Consider the following 25,381-nt stretch of genomic DNA (forward strand, 5'->3'; position numbering starts at 1 on the left):
TAAGTGGTTTCTCTCTCACTGAATCCCAAATTTGCTGACTGTTGACACACTAGAACCCCATCCCCAAACAAAGTAACTTTACAAATAATAAAAACACAAAACAGAAATATTCTCATTAGAGCATAATTTAATATAAACATTTTAATACAACATACAAAATAAAAGTTGAAGGACTTAAATTTGCCTGTCCTCGCTAACTTATTTATAATACTCCAAAAAAAAAAAAGATTGCACAGGAAAACATTTAAGCTACAGGCTGCTGACTATCTTGTCCTGGTATAATGAGTTTAAAGGGCCTTCCCCGTTGATCGGCTGGCCGAAGATCATCACAGCGTTCAGCAGTCTCTGTGGCAGTCTCAAAAAGTATTGGCAACAAACAGGGCCAAATAGAATACTGGCAGGTCAGCCATGTTCCACATGGACTGTGATTTTCAACAGTTTTTTGATTGTTTAAATTTTTTAATAACTTTTTAAACAAATGAAACAATCTCTTCCTTTTGAGACAAAAACAAAAATAGATAATGTACAGTTCTTGCAGCATCACTACAGGGGAAACCGTCCTTTAAAAACACAAGATATGTTAACACCACAGTGACAATCATAGTCCGTCCAAATGCCAAACCCCAGGTAAACAAGGGGGAGGGGGTTATAAAAAATAAAAGGTGACAGTACAAACAAAAAGAGGGAGAACATATAAATTAAAACAGAGGGGGAGGAAAAAAGGTAAGACTTTGTCACTGAGCAGGATCTATACTTACGTACACGATGTAAGGATGATATAAGCGGGGCCCCAAGACATTTGTGGTCATTTGAGGGAGATCATTGGCTTCCGTTGACGACTGTTCCTTGATTCCTGGCGCCCCCTGGTGGCGCTACAGGGAGGTGCAGGATAGTGCAGGCAAATAACCGCCTCGTGTATTTCCCTGGCTTACCTAGGCAGTGGCAGTTTGATTCGTCTGGTCTGATTGGATAATCTAGTTCCAAACTAGCGCTTCTTTTATTTCTCGTAGGAAAATGGGCACGCACTGAGGGGGTGCTGTGTGTCAGGAATCCTCTCCCTGAACTCTGCCGGGGCCTAAATTTAGGGTCTCACTTAGACTCACTCCCACCTCTTGAGCCTTGTCAACAAGCTTCCTCAGTCTATCAGTTTTACCTCCCTCCGCAGCTTCAAACAGCAGGCACTGGAAGAAGGGAAGAGACAGGGAGGAAGGAAGGGGGGAATGGAGGGAGGAAGGGAGGGAAGGGGGTCAGAGGAGTAGGGAAGGAAGGAGGGAAGGGTGGCAGGTGAACATGCGTGTAATACCGCTCAGGTGCAACAAATTGTGTTGAGAATGTGATGTTTTTGTGTATGCATATTTTTGTATTGAAGAGAAAGAGAGGGAGGCAAATTACATCTTTCCATATGGTGGCACACAGTGGAAGGCTTTGGAGAGCTTGCCGATACAGAATTCGGACCTACAAGAAAATAAAAAAAGGGGGGGGTGGGGGAAGAAAGAAAGAAAAAAAGACCACCAAACGCAGGAAGTGGAGTCAGTTAAAAGGACAAGGACAAAAAAGCAAAACAAAACAAGAACAAAATGGGGTCAAGTCAGAGATTGCTTTTGCTGTCTTTCTAAGTCACCTTCCTACAGAAAAACTGACCTGAGCCACAATAATCACAAAACCAAATGTTTCAAACTATGACACTCTAAACCACCATACATTACACCTGTTTGTGTGCACAGTGACAAATAAACCTGCAGGGGAAGAAATAAGATTCAACAACATGAAATGGCCATGATTATCGAACAGTTAAGTCAGATAAGGAAAAACTTACTGACTGACTGGAGGAAAAGGCAGCACAAGGTTAGGATGTCAATTCATTATTTGCATTTACGCATTACATTAATTATTTGATTCTCAGTATTTCTTACCCTGACCCCCCCCCCCCTCCATCACTAACTCACCTCAGATGGCTCCTTTAGCTCCCTCTCCACAGCTATTGCTCTGCCGAGAAATGCAGCAGAAAGGCCTGTGAGCTTCACGGCAGGACAACTCCCTAAACTCTCTTAAAAAGACAGTAATGGCTAGCAGCAAGGAGAGGAAACTGTTTTTTGCTTTGCTTGTCACCAGGTTGTGTTGTTTTTTCATGTTATCACAGAACCTCTGAATCGTAGTTGCTTACCTGCCAAAGAGGCTTATATTGAAGACAAACTTTATCAGCATATGCCTTGTGGCTGGTGTTAGTTTCCAATCCTGGCTAGCTAACACAAACTGATCAGCAGCAATTCATGAACCCTCAATGTTATTATTATTATTTTTTTTACAAAAGACATATTTCAGGTCCGATACGTTTCTCTCTGAATCAAGCATAATTTCCTCATGCTTTTTTTTTAACGTTTCTGAGCAGTGAGGAGAGATCTTGGAACTTACATTTTCCAGGAAGCCAGACATTTTGGAATACTACTGCTCAACATTCTGGCCTGGAATTTCAGGTGTTCAATGTTTCCCTCCTGCCATTCATGGTGCAGCAACCTGTACAGCGACAAACCAACACTAACCGTCTGAACAGTATGGATCTAGAAAACCCACAAACTTGCCTCTGATCAGTGCACGACAGACTTATCCATGACAAACAGACAGAGGAGCCCAAACATAACCAGTACATCCCATAGCCTTTACGTTAGTGATTGGATAAAAAACAGGAAATATAAGTGACACACAATACAGTAGTAAATGCCTTTATATCTAAATATGGCAATATAACCTTGTGCGCACGTTCATTCCCAAGGCAAAATACCCCTCTAGATATCCTGCAATATTACACCAATGAAGCTACAACCATTTAAGTTACCACAGAGAAACCTGTGATAAGATATCACAATATGCTGTAGGTGTGTTCCATTCATGCTAGGCATGCATTTGCAGGGTGATGACAGTGGTGAACGGTACCTTAGGGCCAGCTCAGTGTTGTTGGGCATGGTGTATCTCAGTCTCTCCAAGACCAGGGCATGCTGGGACTTGGGCAGGCAGCTTAAATAGTGAGCGACCACCTGAAGAGCCAATGCAGAACCAGAGGATTAGCGGTGCTCTGGGGCAATCCCAGAAAAGCACCATAATAAACATAATGAAACAATTTGAGAAAACAAATGGGGAAAGTATGTACAGTTTGCCGTCACACTTTGGCAAGACAGCCAATCAAACCAAGCAAATGGTGAGCTATTTTAGCCTACGTTAGCCGACTTCCTTCCTGTTTTGTCACATTTGACCAACGCCTAGTTCAACAGTTTGATCTGAGTTTTGTGAGCTAGGCAAATGGTGCTAAAGGGAATCATTTGCATAAGTTGAAGTCAAGTCTTATTTATGAATATGTGGACCGGTGAATGTACCAGCCTCCCACCATGACTCGCGGCGGCATCTCCCACTCTGCATCAATAATGAACAGAGTGCATCGAGTTGACGCATCAAGGGAGAATATGCAGATACCCATCTTCATTTAGAAAATATAAAATAAGCCAAGCAGAGCCTCAGAGCCAGTGGGTGTTCTCTTGCCTTGTTGTGGAGGCGGTAGCAGCTCCAGTACATCGCTGGACTGAAGGGAACCTCCAACCTAGAAGGAACCGTTCCCAGGCAACGCAGCACCAGGTCTGAGAACTGTCTGGTCCCCCGAATGTCAGTCTGTTTACTGCTGGTAAAGAGGAGATAACTGGAGACAGAAAACAGAAAAGTCAGAAGGGTTCTGCTTTGAACCCCACCTTTATGTGTGGTACCTATAGTATAGTGATAGATTATAGCACTATAAACATTACATGTTTTCATACAGGTAGTGTAAAGAAGTGTCAAGTATTTTAAAGGAATAATTGTTGGTGACACAATGAAAGTGAAACATAGCATGCTGCTGAATTCTGTGCCTGCAAGACTTACTCCATCCAGAGTTTGTGAAGCACGTCCAGCTGCATGGCTGATCCCAGAGCCCTCTCGAAAGCATCCACAGTCTCCTCTACCGTACCGTGGAGCCACTGCCAGTGACTGACAAAAACAACATTTTAATGGGGATCAAACAGTTCAATGGGTAGCGCATGGCATCAAAACACTGTCAGGGTCATCTTGGGTCATCTTGATCCCCACTAGGGCCAACCACTGGTTAACGTAAGACACTCAAAAGGAGGGATGCAACAATATAAAAACTAAAACGCATTGATGAAAATCATTCGCCGAAAGCAATAAAACTCTTGCGGTCTCTTGCCGTCCTGGACTCTGTTGATTATGTACAAAACATTAAGTGGTACACACCAGTAAACCAGATGCAGATAAGGCATCTGGTGACGTATCTGTTCCTGAAGGTGCTTTTTGATGATCGGCCCTCTCAGCATCTCCTCTGTGGGAACACCAAGGATGTGTCTACAAAAGGAACAAAGAGATTCACGACTTCTACGTGGACTGCGTAAAAGATGGCTCTGTTCGTCCAATACACCACTCATTGCTCATCGCTTCATTTTCGAATGTTATGCGTTACTGTGATTTGTTCAGCCTGATTTAGACTGTTCACCCACCATACAATGGTGTAGTGTGCCAAAAATAGCCTACTTTCATCATGTATAAATTAAGCATTACATTGCTGCAAGCTAGATGTCATATGAAAGTCTTTGACCTACCGCAGAACGTCTACAGGCTGCTTCTGACTCTGTTCATCTTCACAGAGCGACAAAATGAAACCCCGGAAGAGAGGAACAATGGCACTCGACTTCTCCTGTAGACAAAACAGTGATTAAGTATAGTGTGACAGCTACCCAGTCCCAGACATGGTTATAACTGCAGTGATGAACGAGCAAAACCTTTGATCATCTGTAAATATTTAAATGCCCTTTGCTCATGTCTGACAAAATATAAATTGGACAGATTACTTTTCTTTTGTATTATCACTGCCTTCCATTTGTATCATCATTACTGCGCTTTACCTTATTTGGTAAGGTAGACTTTTTATGCCTTGGATATCTCAATAGCCTTTTAAGACATTTCCAGGAGAATGTGTTTGTTCGCAATCATGATTAAAATATCAATGCGTTTTAGTGCTAAAGAATCATAACCTTTATTGATCCCAGGGTGAAATTCACAAGTCTGCAGAAGTCAAGAAATGAACGTCTTTCAGCCTTCATCAGGAAGACCTGCAGACAACTCTGACAACTGTCAACTTCCCTAGTGAGAGACTGTATGAGGAGGCATCCATCCACGCTTACCTGGGCCATGAGGAACTTGCAGGAGTGGTAGAAGACCTCTGCATTGTGGGGACACTCTACCAGGGCGTGGAGCCACATGCTCACGGCCTGGTCGCTGTCACCCTTCTTTAAGTGCAGGTCTGCAAGGCTGTTCCGCAGGGCACAGGACTCAGGACACAACTCCAACAGGGACTGACACAACTGAATGCCCACGTCAAACCTAAAGAAATAAGCAGACGCTTATTAGCATTTGCGTGAGTACCAGTGATGCTATGCTCATTTGAGAAGTGGTTGCTCTCTATTTTAATGACGTGATGCGCACGTCGCTTAACACCTACAGTACAGGTCACACAATGGGCAATTGATATGCATATAGGCTAATTCCTATGTTAATGTACCTGGCGTGAGTCGGGAGCCTTTGTAAACTTTGATGAAGTGTGAATTTAAAGTAGTTTTAAATCTATGCGTGTGCCTGCACGTCCCCCTGGCCAAATAAGTGGATGCTCGGCGTGCAACCCCGTCCACTGAGCATTGCACCCCTGGTGAGTAGCATGTTGTGTCGGTACAACACAACACAAGCCCGTACAGGCTTGCACACAGAACAGCTACATCCAGCTCACCTTTCCAACAGATTATACAGGAAGATTAGATTGGAATGAAGAGGCATGCAGGCCAGAGTCCGTTCACTCTGGGGCCGAGACTCATCTGTGCACTGTCGGATGGCATCTAAAAGAGCAGGGAAAAACACACATCATGTAACTATAACATTAAACGATTATACTCATTAGGAGTGAAGTAGTGAAGTAGGACAGAAACAAATTGAGTTGTGTGCTGTCATGTGCCAGTCACATAAAACTGAAAAACAGCATTCATGCTCAAGAAATCTTTGCAGAGTACATATTATCAAGCTTGAGACAAACAAGATATGGTCTAAATGTCTTTTCATATGCCTGTGTACTTGCTTGGATCGGCCTGTCAATAGAAGTGTAGAAAAGGTTCGACACTTTTCAACTTTAGCAGCGGACGGGTGAGTGTACCCCCCTGAGTACGTCCGCTTGTAACTCAGCCAGTCAGATTGCCTGCGCATCCCTACCAGACTGCTCGCTTCTCATGGAAAATGAATTGCCATGGGTTGATTCCCGTGTGAAAAGGTCATAATAATGGCATGGCTTCCATGTGGATCGTGGAATTCATGTTCATGACATCATATTGACACTGAATGTCATATCATTGTTGTGACATTGACTTACAAATATGGAGTCATTTGCCTCTCCTTTGAACTTTAGAAAAATATATTCAAAAGGTATAAAATGCAAATAATGTACTTCCTTGGCCTACTAACAGCATGCACAAGTAATTTGGTGCTCATCGGCCCAGCGGTTTGCGAGATTAGCCACAGACAGACAGAGACACACACACACACACACACACAGAGTCAGACAGCTTGCCCCACAGGAGCCACGCAGTACAAAGAATATTAGATTAAGCAGGCAACACGTTGCATTTGCGTCATGTGCTTCTCGTACCTTCAAAGAGAGCGATGAGGATGTCGGACGGGGTGCTGATGTCCTGCTGCGATCGCCAAGGTAACTTGAAAGGCTCTGTGCTGACCACCCTGCTTGGGCCAGAGGTGGCCGGGTCATACAGGCTGGACGGCAGACAGTCAAACTCCGTCAGGTGGATGTAAGACAGCCACACCAAGACGCGGTTGCTAGCGGTCAGGTGGTCTGCAATGCTCCTCTCATTGGCCGACTTCAAGGCATTCTGGAACATTCAGATGCCATGTTAGTGTGGACCTAAACAGGTTGATTGTGTTCCTTGTGGGTTTTTAGGTTTCCACTTGAGACCTATAAAAACAGCACAGTCTGGCCATACAACCCTTTTGTGAAAGTGCCAAGTTTCAAAACAACTTTCAGTTGAAAACGTCCTTTTTTGGGGGGGAATAATGCATGAGCGCAATTTTGACAACTTTCTCTAAAAAACAAACCAAAGTTTAGACTTTTAATTAAACACAGTGTGGTTCTGCCTGCTGTGCCATGTGTGAAGTCTTTGAGAGACAGCGGTTTCACCTGAAGAATGGCCAGGGCGCTTCCCATGCGGCCTGTGAAGAGGTTCAGGTGGACCCTGTAGAGCAGGACCTCTAGCAGCTGGAAAGAGACTTTGTCAGTGACCCCCGACGATGCCACGCTGAAAAGGTATTGCAGGAGACGGTCGCACACGTAGTCTTTCCCCTCAAATGAACTCTCCAGGGTCAAATACTGAAAAACAAATGATGGATGAATAAAGACAATGTTTAGAAGAACTAATTTAAAGATGGATTACTCCTGTTGATTAACATATGGATTCTGGTAATACACGTTTTCTCAGTACACATCGACTTGATGCTTGAAAAGTAAATGTCATCTCCACCTGGGTTATTCAAATGCATTTCATTTTCCCTTGCTTGTCAATTTAATTACCGGTACCGCATTTTAATATTGAAAAACTTAAATCCCTCATCAGGACTGAGCCATTTGAACCCTTTCGTCTAAGCGATACAGCCTTGCTTCATTTGCATATTTGAGAAGATATAAATTAACAAGCCAGAGGAACAAAAAACCCAAATATACTTGTTGTCAGATGTAAAGGGGCCTTACGTTCCACCACACTTGGTAGTTAGGAGCGTGTTCCACGGCCATCTCGCACATCTCCTGCACCTCCTCCCTGCTCCCCCGCTGCGAGAACAGAGACAGGTACTGGCACCAGATCTCAGGGTTGTTACAGTTGTCCTCCAGGGCACGAGACAGTGTGTTTAAGGCTGCGTCCAGGCACTCTGAAGCAGAGCTGGAAGATACAGAACATCGTAGATAGAGGAACTACATTAATCCACCAAGTCCATGGTTTCCTAATTAAGCAAAATAAATAATTCAACAATAGAAGGCATTTTTTGAATTGGCCTCAGGTCTAAATTGTTTAACAAAGCTACTAATGGTTTCCTAATTCAGCAGAAGAAATAATTCAACAATAGTGCCATAGAGTGAAAAACCAACATATTCCAGATGATTGCAACTTACGTATCGTCCTGACTGAGGTATTTATAGGCCAATTTGATCCAAAGCTGTGCATCCCTAGGGTTCTCCAGCACACTGGTCTCCAGATTAGATATGTCGTCTGTCTCGCTGACAAAATAACGCTTGTCACCTGGTGAAACAAACGCATCCAGGGCCAACAAGCTGGTCTTGGAGCATTTGTCTGTGAGCAAAGATAAATCACAAATCTGGTAAATTGTCTGCATATTTTATATGCTCTTCAAATAAATCACTGATCTCTGATGAACAAAATCATCAGGATGTTCTGAATTACTGGGTCAGGACAAGTGAGGTTTCAGATTCTCAAAGCTCTGATTAGACACCCTTAGTTCAACACACACACACACACACACACACACACACACACACACACAATAGTCTTGCCATTTAAAAGAAGTGTACAATACAGCACAATTTCCTCAAGGTGTAAAGCAAGTACCACAAACTATCAGCAGACAAGTGTAATGTTAAATCTGGAGTTACACTTTCATGCAACAAAAAACAACATTCCCTGACTTTGTGCAGCCAGTCAGCAGCAGAGATCAGATCAGTGCTCACCATATCTCCTTGGAGTCAGGCTGAAGGCTGTGCTCTCATCCTCGCTGTCCTCTGAGGGCCCGGGGCCAGTCTGCCATGACGGGGTGGGCCTCCATAGTCTTGCGTCCTTGCATGTGGTGTAGGGAGGGACTGGCAAACAAACAAAATTAAAATTATTTGGTGATATAAAGAGCACAAATAGCACTTCCCAAAACAGAAAAATAACACAATAAAACCCAAGGACGTGTTTCCACCGTCGTATAAAAAATGGGCGTCTGTAGCCTTATGCATATGAAACTGGTGGTCCTTGACAATTACTGCTGTATACTGACCATGTCGCTTGCTTTCGTTCACTTTGCTCACGAGGAGGACTGCCTTCTGGTCTATCCCCATGCGGTCCTTGTTTGCGCCAAAGAGCTTCTTGATATACTTTTCTAAAAACAGAGAATTAGGACACAAGGTATTTAGACTGCAACCTTAAACTGTTCAATATGAGTTAATCTAAGTTTATTTCCCAACATTCAAACATGCACCCATGTATCTCACTACAGACCCATTCATCTGTACACTCTTCTACAGACCCATCCATCCATCCATGCATATATTAAAGCCAACCTGTGGATGCTCTGATGTCGTCATTTGAGCTGCTCTCCGTACAGCCAATCAAGGTCAGGTTGTAGGAAAGGATATCCTGGAACAGCCGGTTTCCAGTGAAACTGCAGTTTCTCATATGCTGCCTGAGGAAGTATAAATAAAGGACAGAAAGCATTAAACCACACAAAAGGAGGTCTGGGATTTAAAGGAAACGCTTTGTTCTTGTTGTATCACACAGTGTACTACAATAGAACACAAATGAATTGCACTACTACACTGACAGACTTTCCCTCAATGCAGTGTTTCTCAAGCAGCCAGCTTGGGACCCAAAGGTGAACAACAAATAAAAGATAGATAGGAAAACTGCATTATTTAAATAATTGGCTTCTGACCCAAAATTCAGGTCATCACAGAGCCAGTTGAGGACATTTAACTACTGTTTTGAACACTTGCCAAAGACTATTACAGTTTTGAACACTTATGGTCCTTACACGCTGGAAGCTTTTATTTCATGCGATGAATTCACATTCATTTAAACTGAGTACATCCACACAGAACGTGAACATTACGCTGCAATTAAGAGGTGTAATCTTCTTTTGAAGCAAGGCTGAAGCATCAACCTATATGAATAAGCCAAATTAATAGTTTGAGAAATATACACAGAAACATTTTCGGATTGCTTATTATTTGTCACGCTCCCGGTGTGTAAGGACATTTACAGACAGTCATCATCATCGCATGTACCTGTGAGGTCACCGTTTTTGTTTTGAACAACTTACCAACGACAATCATCATCATTGCATGTACCCGTGAGATCAAAGCGGCAGAAACACTTCTTGGGCTCCACAGCGTTGCTGTAAGTTACAGAACTCAGTGACAACTTCTCCTTGGTCCGGTAATATGGACTAAATCTGAGAAAAAAGAAATGTAAATCTTCATAAAATGTCCTGAAATTAATAAAATGATAAAGGTACAAGCAAAGAGCAATATAAGAATATACTGTTGTATACCATACAGCTTAATGGTATACAGTGAAGGAACTGTTTTGTTATTGTCTACAGTAAATAATGGACAATAATGTGTCCCTTAACCCTTTAACTGCCAGAGATTATTTCTGAAAATTTCTAGCCAGTGCCAGAGATTTTTCATTGAAAAACAAAAAAGTACTTAGAATATTTTTTAAGTTTTAAGTTAAAAAGGAAGTGGATAGACCCCTATATCTTCGATAAATCACGTAGATCACGTAGATCTACGCGATTGGCACGTGGCGGCTTTAAATAGGTTCACGTAGATCTACGTGATTGGCATGCAATGGGTTAACATTGTACTTGCAGTCATGATATCCATCCATTTATCTGTATGCATACACTGTGTTACTATTTCAAGTTAAACACATCTTTATTCCAGAGTGACAAGACAAATTATGGTACACTTGTTGTTACTTTGAGTATATGGTGAATAAGATTATACCTGTAGGACTTGAAGACCAGGAGAGGGCTACGATATGGTCCGAATGGAACAGGTTTCAGCTCTGTACAACCAGCCGTTTGGCCTGAGATTGCTTCCACATCCACTGGAATCATCTGAAAAGCCAGGCAGCAATATAAGAGACTATTAATAGGAATTTACCACACTACAAGTATACAAGTCATTTTTGAGAAAGTGAAGGGTCATGTATCAACGCATGAATTAGGCCTTAAAGATCCAGTCTAATGAAACGCGTTCTCCTATCTAGTATTTATTTTACACAAAGACGGTCATTGATGTAAAGTTATGCAAAATGTTGGAACTGCTGTTGTGAAAATATAACAAAATCCCTCAAGAAGCCTACTGGCACTTGCCCCAACTCCATTACTCAAAAGATGAGCTTCACATACCAGTTATGTCCCCCCCCCACCAAAATTTAAATACATTATTAAAAGAAAACAAAAAAACTGCATTATAAATTATAAATTGTTGATAGCTCCCTTGTCTGGTCCAGCATTGTTCAGTAATTATTTTTAATTATGTTCAAACTTTGAGGCTTTCTAATTTTGCTCAATGTGTAAAATAATAGCAAACAAACAATTTAGATTCTGAGCAGGTGAGCCAGATGACACAGCGACAATGTCAGCATATATTACCCTCTGTTGTGTACCGTAGTTTGTTTTTTCGACGAGCTAATTATATATTTACAGGTCATTGGATTCTTAAAATCTTTCAGCATCACCTTTCCAACTGGAGGAGGCTCCACATCTCCTCCCAGTTTGTGCAGTTCGCTTAGCAGCAGCTCGCCCATTCGGGCCTGTTGCTTATCCCTCTTCTTCAGCGCCTCCATGTGTAGTCCTGCAAACAGTTCTGAAGGCTCAGCCGAGCTAGCCGTGGCCTTGGCTGGTTTGACTGTGCTGCTGCTGCTGCCGTCCTTGGCTGGAGTGGAGCTCAGCTGCTCCAGTTTAGGCTTGGTGAAAGAATTGGACTGACGGAGGGAATGTCTGCGGGTGCCTTCTTTGGTGGCAGCGGCTGGTGCCGCTTGAGGTTCGGCGTCGTTGTCCTCCGTCTCCACGATATCTCCACTGTCTAGCGTGAGCATGTCCTGAGTGAGGTCGTGCAGGGAGGGCTGGGGCACAGGGAACGGGCTGGACGGCGGTGGGTGTTGGCTTGGCAAGTTGGATGGGGATGGGATTGGGGTTGAAGTCCGTATGGGCGGCGGTTCGGATGTTCCCCCTACGCGGTTGTGCAGAGCCTGGGCCTCCTTCAGCTTCTGGATTTTCAGGGCGTACTCAGACTCTAGCTGCTGGAGTCTCTGCTTCTGCGCAATCAGCTCGGCGAAGTGGCGCTCAGAGCCGCGGGGAGCTCCGTCGACACGGCTCAGCTTTCCTGGCTGGATGAACAGGAGATAACGTTGAAAAACGTTTAATCATGTTACAATCTACCTTTGTATTCTCTTTGCATTCTAATGCTCTGCTCTGGAACCAGAGAGCTCTGATCAGGGCATTCTGTGAGATAGATGAGTGTTCATTCAACGCATCACTTGACAGACAGCTAACACCAGGAATCAATGAACGTCAGACATGAGAGTAAATATAACATGTTTACTGTGTCCTCTTTTCATCAAATGTTTTTGTAAAACTGAAATAAACAAAATTGTAATGTCTTGGTTATAAACCATTCTTACAGAGCAGCACAAATACAGTGTGCACTAATATTTATAAATAACCTCAATGCACATGTTATGACAAGATATCATGATCACATGATCTGAACTTTGGTATGAACAGAGTGACAGACCACTGAGAAACACCAATTACTGTTATTACGACAAAATGCCACAAGGTGGTGCCAAAGCGTATGACTTTTGAAAGCCTTATAATGTGTGCCATGACACAGGGTGTGGCAGAGTTCAATTATTTTGAAATGTACAAAAGAGAACTGGTTCGCCAGTGTCAAGATGGCAAACAGCAACATAAATAGCCATGACAGAAAATTATGTTTATATCATTTTAGATAGCGATGAAGAGGAATGTGTAAATAACAATGTTATTTTTTGTAATAACAATATCATGATGGTTTTGTATGCTTGTTATTCAGTTAACAAGATGATGCAATGACACTTTGTGTGGGACACTCTGGTCTGGTTCTCATTGTTTGTTAACCACCATATACTGTATATTTCGTTGAGCAGGGTCCCCATATGTTTATCCATGGCCCCCTCATTTTTCCCCTCTACGCCAAATCTCTGACGTATTGTGAGCTTGTAGATCTGCATCGGCGAATGCCCGCCTATTTTCTCCGCTAGGGTTCATATGGTTAATATATTTCTTTCTAGGTTAGACTCACCAAGTGATGGCTGGAGTCGGTGTGTCGTTTCAGGCCCCTGCCTAATGCCATCTGGGCCAGGGTCAACTCTTTCTCCAGCCGCGCAGAAATGGTCCTCTTTAAAGACACACGGTGCTCAACACGATGTAACTATGCAGAAGAAATGGAGTTTAATGTTACTTACGTGCTTACCTGTAACTTATTTGTCACAACCTTTATGTAGACTTATTGTAGACTTCTGAGAGAAATCAATCAATCTAAACATCTCACCATTTGAAAAAGGTTTCATGCAACAGACAATCAAAACACTGATTACCAGCTCCCATCTGACCTCACCTGTTCCAGGAGTTTCTTGAGGAGAGTCTTGTTCGCACTAACTATCTTCTCAGAGGCCAATAGCTGCTCTTTCAGTTTGACCACCTTGGACTCGGCTGCCTTCAGCGATTCCCTCTTCTTCAGCTCCTGTTGGTGCAGCTGCCTGAGAATGGCCTCATCTTTCTGCAACAGAGCTCTGGAAGAGAGATGGACAAGGGGTAATGCAATGGTTTCATCTGAATATCACAATAACAATATCAATCATGACATTTGCAGACAAACCTTTGCAGCCCAATTGCTTTTTTTTAATACTTGGAACTACTGGGGAAAATATGACAAATAGGGGTGAAATTGGGACTGTGCAACACAGGGGCATGAGATCACATCCCTTTGGTCCAGTGCTGAGGGCGTTACCTGTGTTTGTTGAGTTTTTCCTCTGCTTCTTTTAAGCGGAACTCTGCCGTGGCCTTGGCTGACCAGTCCACCTCGGAGTCAGAGACCACTGGTGAGGCAGTGCCCACAGGGCTGTGGCTGTGTTCCTTCACAATTCTCTGCTTCTCCCTGCTGTAGTCGGTCAGAGAAGTAATGTTTAACTATTTTGAATCGCACTGCATTATTTTCTATTTCCCCGAATTACAAGTCAAACGTTTTCACATTTAGGACTCTTTATGAGCCTTTTCCTTACATTAATGCTAGCGTAGTGGATGTTTTTGACACAAGGAGCCTTAAAGTACCAGGGCTACATACAGCATTAGCAATAGCAGCCTCAGAATGGTAGCCCTAATCCTGGTTACATTACCTAACAGACCAGCACATCATATGCAAGCAGTAAAACAAGGCTACCAACTAGTAATACTGATGGTTGGCAATAAAATAGTACCTGGCAATTTCCTCTTTGAGCAGACGATACTCAGCCTTCTTTGACTCGGGCAGAGCTTCGGGGGTCCTGACTGGGTTGTTCTCTTTCTCAGATCCGGACGCGCCTTTGGGCTTCGCAGCCTAGGGTGACATTTTATATTTAAGACGTGCATGCATATAATAACATCCATCATCATCATTCTATTGTGAGGAAGACATAAATCGGATATAACATTTTGTGTCTCATCAGCAGATTCTAAGTAAAAAAAAGAAAAAGCTATCAAGTTGCCCTTTAAATAGATGCTATAGCAAAGCCGTTTAATGGATGCTTTCAGTCAAAGCACTTGTCAGATATCAGTACAAAGAGCATGTATATTGTGGATAATATTTGATGGAAATGGATAATGTTGCTGTACTATCCCCAATGCTGTGAAGCCAGATGGAAAATTCCCACATATTTTCCCTCCATTTTTTCTGATGTACCACAAACTGGCAGGTAAGGTAGGCCTCATACAATTTACAATACATAATAAGAGTAGGTGCCCATAACACTACAAAAGTGGTCAGGGAAGTAGAGTGTGAATATGCTATATATAGAGTAACTATGACACGTAAGCAACATGCCCCTAGTATCCATCTACATCCTCCTATAATTCTAGTAACCTCACGGTGGTGGTGGCGGCGGTGTCTTGGTGTCTTGGTGGTTCGGGGGACTCTTGATCAAACTGCGCATGCGTCGTTGCCAGGTTTCGCGAGAGAAACAAGCAGCAAGGTCTATGAAAACAAGGCCAAACCAAACGAACCCTATAACACCAACATTGGCCCTAAAGCGCTTACAATCGGCGGACATGGCAACACCGACGCCGACGCTACACCATAGACCCCGCCCACTCTCTACGTAAACACTCCAGATTTTTTCCCCCACACACGATGCACATTAGCTCCATAAAGAACGGTTCTATGTCGTTCTCTTCCAGGATCGGGCGAACGTCCGCCAAGGCTCCGCTGTTTACCCTTTTGTATACATCGTATCCCAAAACTAATGGTAGATTCTAAACCGCACGGATGTTTAAGGTTTGGTCGGCTGCATAATATTTTAGGTCGCCAGCGAAACTACCCGTTTAAATCGCTTATTTAGTCAGCCTGTGGCCATGTTTCCCATTGGAGCCAAACCGGGAGCAGTACTGGCAGCGGACGTAGGGGTTTTTTTCGGGTTGAATGGGAAACATGGCCACAGGCTGACTACATAGCCTGAATAAATAAGTTTGCCACGGGACCCGGGGCGGGCGAGTAACATGCCTACGCCATTCTCCGTGCTGTGGGTGGGGTGGGGGGGGGAGGGGAGGGGTCCCTGGCATATCTATCAAATGGGGGTCCGCGGGCTAACAAGTGTCAATTTGGGGGTCCTTGACATAAAAACGTTGGAGAACCACTGCACTACACAGTACACACTCACTTTCGATCCCTGATAAACTGTCTGTTCTCGGCGCATAAGCCAAACTGCACATTTTCGCTGCTCATATTCCCCTACTGAAAATAGCTCATCTACAAGCTCACAACGCCTCGCGATGCGTTGTGAAAATAGGGAGATGGAGAGAGAGAGAGAGGGACGGAGAGAATACTCAAATACCTTGAGTAAAAACACTTCACAGTACTGAAAATGAGTACAAATACTTCAAAGTTGAAAAACAAAGTACAAATACTTAAAGATTGATAAAAACACTAAAAATACCTAAAAGTTGAGAAAAACAGTAAAAATACTTAAAAATAGGGGGGCGCCACGACGGGGCGCGCGCGGGGGAGAAACTGCGCGACAGGACGTGCATTAACCCCAACTTTGCAAATACTTTCGCCTGCGCCCTTCACCGGGTATGGTCTAGTAGTTAATGAAAGGGGGAGGGTTATTAGATCATTATTAGAGTAGTAGATGAATTATGGTTATAGTTATTTCAAGTCAAAGCCACCCACCTCTACTGTCCTCCTGGCTTCCTTGATCATAAACTCCAGCCCTCCAAACACAGATGGAGTAGAAGTGCAGGCATCCATGTCAGAGTCACTATCATCAGAGTCATTCAACTGCACCACCACCGACTTGTGCCTGGGGAGCTAACACACACACACACACACACACTTCAGTATACACTTATTTGGTTTGCTGCAGACATAAAGCATAATGAACAATACATAGGGTGTATCCTACATTGTTAATACAGCTTCATGGCACTTAAAATAAATGAAAAAAGATTTACCACATGCATGGTTGCCTGAACCACAGTTCACATCTTATTGTAGGTAACTACATAAAAACATTTAACGCAGGTCCAGCTGTTTATTGTTTTATCCTCATCAAATCAGCCTAGGCTGGAAGACCTAGAGGGCCCTATTTTGCGTGTCATTAGTACCAGGTCTTATGACTTAACTTGTGACCTGGAGGCGTGGCCAATGCTGTTTGGCTATTTTGATTGGCCAAACAGCATTGGCCACGCCTCCAGGTCGTAAGTGAAGTCATACGAACTGGTACTTAAGACACGCAAAATAGGGCCCAAAGTGTTTTATTAGAAGTACAGGGCTACAGGGAGTTTCAGTAGGCTGGACAACATGTATGCCCTGTACTTGCTGTAAGACACTTTCTCGATTTCACGAGGAGATAAAAAAAAACAGAGAACGAGGTCATATCAGCTTTAGTGTTTCCTCTGAAGTCATTCAGCACTGGTGGGCTACCACAGCAATAAGAAAATGTATCATTATCGCAAGAGGAATTGGCAAAATAAAAACTTGATTTCCCGCTCAACATAAAAAAAGTTGTGTTCCCGTTTGAAAATGAAAAGCAGATTTTTTATTATGCCAACGTGTCCAAAAACAAGATTGTTAGCTCTGTAATGTGCACTAGAACCACAAATTGGACTAAATGACAAATTACCCTTAAGCAACGGCTGTTACATAAAAATTCTACTGAAGCTTCATTGTCCATGACTCCTCCAGGATCATCTCTCAAGGACCACAGCTGAAGATAGGCTTCATTGGAGCTGGTGTATATTGCCCACACATGTTGCCTACAGCTACAGTATGCACGTGCTATTGTGTTATTTTCACATGAAGACTGGAAAAGTCCCCACACACCCACAACTATATTACACTGTAAAATGCTAAGTGTTAATAAAGGCTGTCAGAATTGGCCAAAAATTACTTTTGAATATTCCTTTTAAAACACCACATGGGTTCGAGCCATTCGATCCGATCGATTTTCGAATGTATATTATTTTTTTATATAAAATATTGTATGCAGTAAAACTTAACTCAAACACAGCAAACGTACCACAAGCGGGGCTCGGGGAACATGATGGCCTCTGGGGAATTTGTTGCCTCGTGTCTGGGGCACCGTGTTCAGGTTGCCCCTGGGTGCTGGCTGAACACCCACAGTGGGCTGGGGGCTCGGAGAGGGAGGGCCGCTAGTGGTCGTCTTGTCCTGGAGAAGGAAAGGACAACATAGAATCATGAAAAGGTGGTGTGAACGGCTGTGAAAAGCAAATAGTAAACATGTCATCCCCCACCAGTGATGTAGTCACAACTTTGGGATAGTCAGTGATTGAGGACTATAAGCTACAGTACTTGAAGCATGGAGTAAACTGTAGAATCATTTTGGTAGGGGACAATGAAAGGACAGATTGTTATTCATGTTGCCTGCCCTCCTCCGAATTAGGCACGTTATATCATTAACTTTATCATTTTAATTGTCCTGTAGGATGCAATATGCGCCAAAACTGTAACCACTTTCAATTTGGCACCCATGACCAATTTGGTCATTATAGATGAACATTTTCAAAAATAGCTGATATAGCTAATGATGTGATGCGTTGTGAGCTTGCTCATCAGGTATGTTCCGTCATATGACACCAAGCTGACGTCGGGCTGTCTGGCTGCCAATTAGCGTCTGTGACCGTGTCTACTGTGCCATTGGCGGTTGTGAAGCGAGTGTGTCAATTCAACATTCAAATGTTGAATTGGTGGCGTAATGTGTCAATAAGAGAGGTGGTACGAAAGAGAGATGCACAGACACAGACACACTTACTTCACGATTAATCAGATCATGACATTCTTTTTTGTAACCGTCCATAGAGCTACTGTAGTTACACTTTGACACTGACTGGACACTGACCTAGAGGCCTAGTGGCAGAGACCGTTTCAAGTCACTCTTCCTGAATCACATGAATATACTTCAGCATAGACAGGATGAAACAAAAGCAAGAGTGCCATCAATTGTTCATAGTTAGTAATGCTCATCTCACCATAAAAGACACTCAACAGAACCTCCCCAGCCACAATTTGCTCATGCTGTTAACGAAAACAGACGATCTACTAACTTACAATGCTTTGAGCTGCAACACATTGTAGATCAGCTATTTTCGGCAAAGAGATCCTGCAGTATATAGGGTTTAAGGGGTTTAGTGATAATTGCGGTGGTAGTGTGGAGACTGTACCTCAGGCGCACACACTCTTTTATTGGCCATGGACATGAGGCAGGTCTCCCTCAGCAGCATCTCCTCCTCCTCTTCCTCGTCAGCAAACGGTGGTTTGGGTGGCGGCTCCACCTCGTCGGGGGGTGGAGGGAGTGGAGGTGGCGGGGGAGGAAGCGTGGACAACAGCGCCGTGAAGAAAGGCTGAGAAGAATCGTGAAAATACATAATGTGCAAATGTGCTATACAAATAAAATACAATTGCCATAATGAATAAGTGAGAAAGATGGTTAGCGTTATTTGTTATACTTTTTGCCATAGAAATTACCACAAGCCATCAGTCAACTTTTGGTAAATCTCAGGTCAGAGATGATAAAGTTTGTCTACATTTAATTATCAGCTAAACAACCATCATCAGCCATAGATTGTTGCCAAAGTTGCATGCAAAGTTTACGATGCTACTGTGGCAGTTGTACACGCACAAAACTAAATCTAGCTTCCTGCTACTGTGGATGTGGACATTAGTCACACTGATTAATTTTATAAAAACGTTACATAAGCTACTGTATTAGTCACTGGTTCTCAACATGAATTCCGGGCACCCCCAGTGGTCTTTGGGGGGGTTCCAGGGATGGATGATTGATAACTAGGAACATAATCACTTTCAAGTCTGTAACGCAAGAGTGTACAGATGGAACCGTACAGTCACAGGGGTGACTGGGGTCCTATTAATATATCAAATTAGGATTAATGCCCTAATGCTTATCAAACTGTGGATCCTTAAAATTAAACAAAGGTTATGAATCACTGGTACAAGGCATACCATTCCAAACTGTGGAGATTCTGTAGTGAATGGAGGCATGTGAGGGACACAGGCTGGATCTTCAGCAGCAAATGGATGATGCGATGGCGAAGGGGCTAGCAAGAAACAAGCATACATAGTACTTAGGCATATGAATTGTCAAATTCAGCATTAGTCAATATATTAAAGTAACCTTTGCCAGAAACAAGTGCCTTTCAAATTAATGGGATAGAACCGTGGTTCAGGAAACATAACTGAAATCCTGCTTTTCATACTTGCTATCCCAATATGGTAACAAGCGGTTTCTGGCAGTGAATATGAAAATAAAGGCACATTTCAAAGTAAATTCTTTAAAAGATACAGGGAGCCATCTGTCAGGGGGTGCCGCACAGAATACATAAAGGCCTGTAAAATGGTCACTGACCTGGTGAATTGGTTTCACTGTCAGTGTCCATGGCAACCTCATCGTAGTTGTCGTATTGGTAGAGGTTCCCTGATGTGTCCAGGCCTTGTTTGCCTGTAGATTTCCTGTGTTCTCTGTCTCTAGACTGAAGCACACAACATTTTTGGATTGTGTTTGCTCTATACTAGTAGTACCATAACACATCTAACATACACAACTAACTGGTTTTTACTATTAACACCCAAAACGCATTGCCGATTGCTCTGTATGTACATAGTTATTCTTATTGTGTCTTATTCTTATTGTGTCTGTAAGCCTAATAAAACTGCTATAAAGGTAGCATAATAATGGCTAGTAATCATTTTGGTATTATACAATAGCTATTACCTTCCGTCTTATATTTTGGACCTTTGTTTGAGAACCTTATCTTCCACTTGTCTTGTGCATTATGCTACTTACTTTTAATACTACATTTAACATTATTCTTACTTTTTACAGCCTGGAAATTGGAAGTCACAACAACTCAAGACATTTAAGAGATTTTCAGGAGTTGCAAGCACCATGGTTTTTAGGGGACATGGAATTAGACAAAACATTCCTCATCAGCATCTTACTTTACTGCGGGGGGCCGCCTTGCCTCCGACCAGCTTCATGAAACGGTTGTATTGTTCATCAGAGTTCGACAAGTTGCGGATTTTCCGAATCTCGTCTTCTCGCTTGCGACGTTCATCCTCTTCCTGTCGTCGTTTTTCCTCTTGGTCCTGTTGTTGCTGCAGCTTCCATGTTCGCAGCTGCTGCTTCCTGAACGCCTGCTTGGCTGCAAAGCCTTGGATGGGCACAAAAAAGAAAAAGAGAAGTAAAGAGATCATCATAGGCTTCATAGACAAAAAAATATTTAAAAAAATCACACTCGCAACACTGGCAGAAAAATAAATAAATCAGTAAAAAAAAAAAAATGTATATATTGCAAGGTCCTAATGTGATGGCTGATTGAACACAATGGTGTTGTTTTTGTCTTGTTAAAAACAAAAAAAACGACTCAGTGAAGAGACCATCAACCATCAAGTCATGCAGAGGGTATGGTACTGACCTTTCTCGCCTGGGCTGATCGTCTTCCTGGCTGAATGAAGCTTTACTGGAGTTCTGCCCTTCTCCGCCAGGGGCTTGGGGCCAGGTCTTGCCCTGTCCCTCTCTGCGGGAATCGTCCTCTCTCTCTCCGTCTGCCTGGCCCCAGCCATGGGCCTCTCTCGGTCTCTCTCCAGGGGCTTGGACCTGGTCCGGACTCTATCTAAAGCAGCAGCAGAAGAAACTGATCGAGTGGTGACTCGACTCGTGATCGAATGGCCTTTGGGTGGAGTTGTGGCAGGACCTGACTTGGAGATCTTCTCCTGGGAGGCCTTGGTGATCTTTTCCTGGGAGGCCTTGGTGATCTTCTCCTGGGAGGCCTTGGTGATCTTTTCCTGGGAGGCCTTGGTGATCTTCTCCTGGGAGGCCTTGGAGATCTTCTCCTGGGAGGCCTTGGTGTTCCGGTCCTTGCTCTCCTTCATCACCTGCTGCTCTTTTTGGTGCCACTTCTTGCTGGCTGACTGCAGCGCCAGAAGACGAAGCTGCATTTCAGACAGTTCCTCTTCCTCAACCTTGACTAGTGGCTGTGAAGGGTTGGAGTACAAAAGCATTAACAATCGTCGTCAACCCTTTACATTTTGAATTGTAAAAGTTCTTCTCAAAAACAAACTAAAAATAATTATAGAAAGAATAGAATCACTGGAAAAATCACTGAGAAAAACAAGTTGGTATATTTTGTCAACTAGAATCAATTTATAGCTAAACTTTGGGAGTGTTGAGTTAAGTTAAATGGCCAAATATTCCATGAAACCTGTGAGTTAGTAAACAGTCAACCTTTTAAAGTTGTGCAGACAGGCTAATGTGAGACCATGCCCATTTGTGCTTACACATACTTTGTCAGGGGATGAGGACGATTCTTCACTGGAAGCGGACGACACACTGTCACAACATACGCAGGGCTTTTTCAACAGTCCCTTCTCTCCTTTCACAATTTCTTTATTGCAGTGGAGGGAAGTCTTTTTTGTGGCAGTGTCTACACTCCCTGTATTTGGCTTTTCCTCCATTTCCTCTGCAGACCCACTGCTACAGCATACACAGGGTATTTTCATCTTCCCCTTCAGTCCTTTCCCCATGTCTTTACTGAAGCGCAGGGTCTTTTTTGTGGCAGTATCCACACTCCCTTCTTTTGACTTTTCCTCCGTCTTTTCTCCATCTTCTTGTCTCAATTCTTCTTCATTCTCTGGAAACACAGAACAATTCATTGATAAGCTGATGCTGTGTAACCATATGGACACTGAACCAGAAACTATTTGATTGATTCCATGTCATATGGCTGTTACTTGCTGGATGTTGCTCGGATACAAACTTACAAACCTTTAAGAGCAGCAGTTGGTAGATCAGTAGGAACTTCGTCAGACTCTTTTACGTCCAGCTTTGACCCCTGGCCCTGTTCTTCTTCCCTTTCAGCATCTTCGGGTCCCTCGCCCTCTTCCTCTGCTATTTTGCTCTTAAAAGCAGCATCCAGTTCTGCAGGTGTGAGCAGTTTCTGGCGTATTGGTTTGATGTTGAACGCCTGAAACGCTTTTTTGTCTGCATTCTCAGGGCATTGTGGTTCCTCTGTAGGAGATTGTTGGTGAATACTGGGAATTTCAGGTACTGGTTCAGTTTCGGGAATAATGGCAGGATGCTGTGGCGTCTCCTCTATTGGCAGGGAAACTTTGGGCTCCAAAGCCGTTTCCTCTTTACGAATACATTCCAGTTCAAGCTGAATTTGCTTATACTTTGAAAGCAAGTCCTCGAAGCTCTCATCAGCAGCACTTTCTGATTTGGCAACTGTGTACACCGTCACAGTCTTTCTTACCTGATTCCTCCCCTGCTGTTTTTCTGAATTTAAGAGTAAAGGAAAGCACAGTAGCCTACAAGTATTGTTTGGGGTTTAATTGATGGTAATGAAGAGATATTTAATACCATCAGGATAACAGCAGCTATAGACAGACATAGACGAAGAAAGACAAATGTGTGCTGTGTGAGTGACAATGGAACCAAAAACAACAATTCAGAGGAAACCCGAGCAAACTCCACTTCTGACGTTGTGCAACAGTTAACAGCTGTATAAAATGGCCTCATTGGACTGACATGTGAAGGTTACGTCAGTCTGAATGTGTGAGGCGGAAACGACTCAGACGTTCCCTGAAAAATAGATACTGAGTCTCCCAATCAGTCTAGTCTAGTAGTCTCTACACATTCTATGGTCTACTAGCCTTGGATCACAAGACGGTCATCTGTCATGTCATGTCATGTCATATCATATATGACAGTCTTGTTGTATCAAGGCTAATGGTCTACTCTACATACATACATACATTCTAGCATTGAATCAAGACTATCATAGATGTATTTTATGGAGTCTGATTTTACTTTCTAATCTAAATGTCAAAATTGATCAAAATACATCTATGATAGCCTTGATCCAAGGCTAACATACTACCATGGACAGTAGACTAACACCAATCAGAACTGATCAGGGACAAAATTAAATTAGTACTCCAAACAAATTTAGAATTAGATTATGATGGGTAAAGAAGGATACGCTTTCTCGTGGGAGATTCCTTCTTGTTGTTGTGGCTCTCGGTAGGCCCATAACGAACAGGGGGAGGCCGGGTGTTGTCTCGCACTCCCCCACCGTCCCTCCAGACGGTCCCTCCTCCCCGGTCCCCCCAGTCCCCGCGTCCTCCGTTCGGCACCTTATGCCTGAATCTACCCAGGGCACCGTGACTCCGTTCCCAGAAGTTGGACCGCGGGCTCTGGTCGTGGTCGAGTCCCAGTCCCGGCAGCGGAGGAGGGGGTCGGTCGGGCCCGCTAGGCCCGCACTGCTGCTGCCTGTGGCTCGGAGGGAAAGGGCCGTGCATGTTGTGAGGTCCGTTGTAAGGCATTAAATGTCGAAAGTTCGGTGGCTGCAGCTGGTTGTGAGCCATGAGTGAGCTCAGGTTGTGCGGGTGCTGCTGTTGTTGGCGTCGTTTCGGCCTGTTCCTGGGCGAAGCCCCGCCGCTGGTTATAGGCCTCATGTCCTCCAGATGAACCAACACGTTCTCCTCGGTCTCATCGTCACAGATCTCTCCGTCTTCGAGCTCGTCGTCGTCTTCTTCCCCCACGGCCGGAGAACTGACGTTGGAATTCATTTTTAATCAATTACAACCTTAGCTAACTTAGCAAAGTTCGGATAAATCCATGGGTTCGAAAATGCGGGTTTGAATTAATCATTCATTGGCAAGTTAAGACACACACAAAAACACTCCACGGCTTAGTTAGCCGGTTAGCTTCTGTTATGTGTCAGCTAGAGAGCTAGCGAAGCTCCTAACGTTGTCTCTGCTACTCGTTTTTCTCTGGTTGGCTGGTGATCAACGTTAGGTGAACTACTATACTAAACATGCCAAGGTTTCACCAGTGATGTCACAACTAAGCGCCATCTATCGGAAAAGCTGTTCCATCGAACACTTATTGAATAAATCAATGCTTGAACCGCGCCGTTATAACGTTAGAAATGTTTAAGCTCGCTACTAGAAGCAAGACTAAGTACTAGTAGTAGGCAACTAGGAAACAGTATGGTAATGTTAACCGAACAACAGGCAGACAGACTACACGTCAAATCGTCTGTGACGTCACTGTACCAGCCCTGGTATTTTCTACATGCATCACAGCTTGTCTGATACCAGCTCCGTTCTATACCTCTATGGCTCCGTTCCGTGAGCAGAAATTGGACTTCCGGTTTTCGATCTAGCAGAAATAAGGTTTCCGGTTGCCTTCAAAATAAGATCGTGAATTTTTTATGTTTTTTAAAAGACACAAATCTAATTTAAAAATACATTTATGATGTATGCCTTTTAAATGGCGCATACTAAAACACTTCTAAGTGGCAAGTTTAAAAAAAAAGACACAATTGTATTTAAGAAAAAAATTATGATGTACAGTATGTCTTTTTAAATGGCTTATACTAGATCACTTCTAAGTGCCAGGTTGTTCCAGTTTGAAATTGGCTATTGACCCCCATTAAATGTGCACTTAGCACTGTTTTGCACTTTAACTGGATATTGATTTGTGTGTGTTACATATATGTATTGTTTTTGTATTGTTTGTCCATTGTTGTAATAATGATGACTCTAGGCCAGGTCACTCTTGGAAAATGATGATGCTATAATATTGTTTATTGCAGAAGCAAATAAACAATGATAAAAGAGACCACAAAATATGCTACAAATAATAATAGTAGATAGTGCAGGTGAGATAAAAAAAAAAGA

The 25,381-nt window shown here is 43.3% G+C and overlaps 1 protein-coding gene across 2 annotated transcripts; it reads right to left on the bottom strand.

Annotated features, from left to right (window-relative positions):
- Nucleotides 1–107: 107 nt before the first annotated feature.
- On the bottom strand, nucleotides 108–24,461 carry zfc3h1 (zinc finger C3H1-type containing). Of its 2 annotated transcripts, none has more exons than XM_084060930.1 (35): nucleotides 23,677–24,461; nucleotides 22,461–22,970; nucleotides 21,980–22,326; nucleotides 21,121–21,670; nucleotides 20,636–20,847; nucleotides 20,043–20,166; nucleotides 19,640–19,734; nucleotides 18,841–19,020; nucleotides 17,679–17,828; nucleotides 16,331–16,468; nucleotides 14,385–14,503; nucleotides 13,919–14,068; nucleotides 13,526–13,700; nucleotides 13,211–13,339; nucleotides 11,604–12,254; nucleotides 10,865–10,977; nucleotides 10,174–10,305; nucleotides 9,416–9,537; nucleotides 9,133–9,234; nucleotides 8,822–8,950; nucleotides 8,249–8,426; nucleotides 7,832–8,018; nucleotides 7,265–7,453; nucleotides 6,722–6,959; nucleotides 5,816–5,921; nucleotides 5,217–5,415; nucleotides 4,635–4,729; nucleotides 4,273–4,380; nucleotides 3,904–4,008; nucleotides 3,532–3,685; nucleotides 2,932–3,032; nucleotides 2,413–2,514; nucleotides 1,947–1,986; nucleotides 1,393–1,455; nucleotides 108–1,181 (listed from the first exon to the last, which is right to left on the bottom strand). In XM_084060930.1, the coding sequence occupies exons 1-35, from the start codon at nucleotides 24,263–24,265 to the stop codon at nucleotides 1,044–1,046; spliced, it is 6,720 nt and encodes a 2,239-aa protein (XP_083917056.1). In that variant the 5' UTR covers nucleotides 24,266–24,461; the 3' UTR covers nucleotides 108–1,043. The 2 variants fall into 2 exon arrangements, with proteins under 2 accessions (XP_083917056.1, XP_083917055.1); XM_084060929.1 differs by having other exon boundaries at nucleotides 21,112–21,670.
- Nucleotides 24,462–25,381: the final 920 nt, after the last annotated feature.

Source organism: Gymnoscopelus microlampas (assembly GCF_963454915.1).
Source record: "Gymnoscopelus microlampas genome assembly, chromosome: 6".
Classification (NCBI taxonomy): domain Eukaryota; kingdom Metazoa; phylum Chordata; class Actinopteri; order Myctophiformes; family Myctophidae; genus Gymnoscopelus; species Gymnoscopelus microlampas.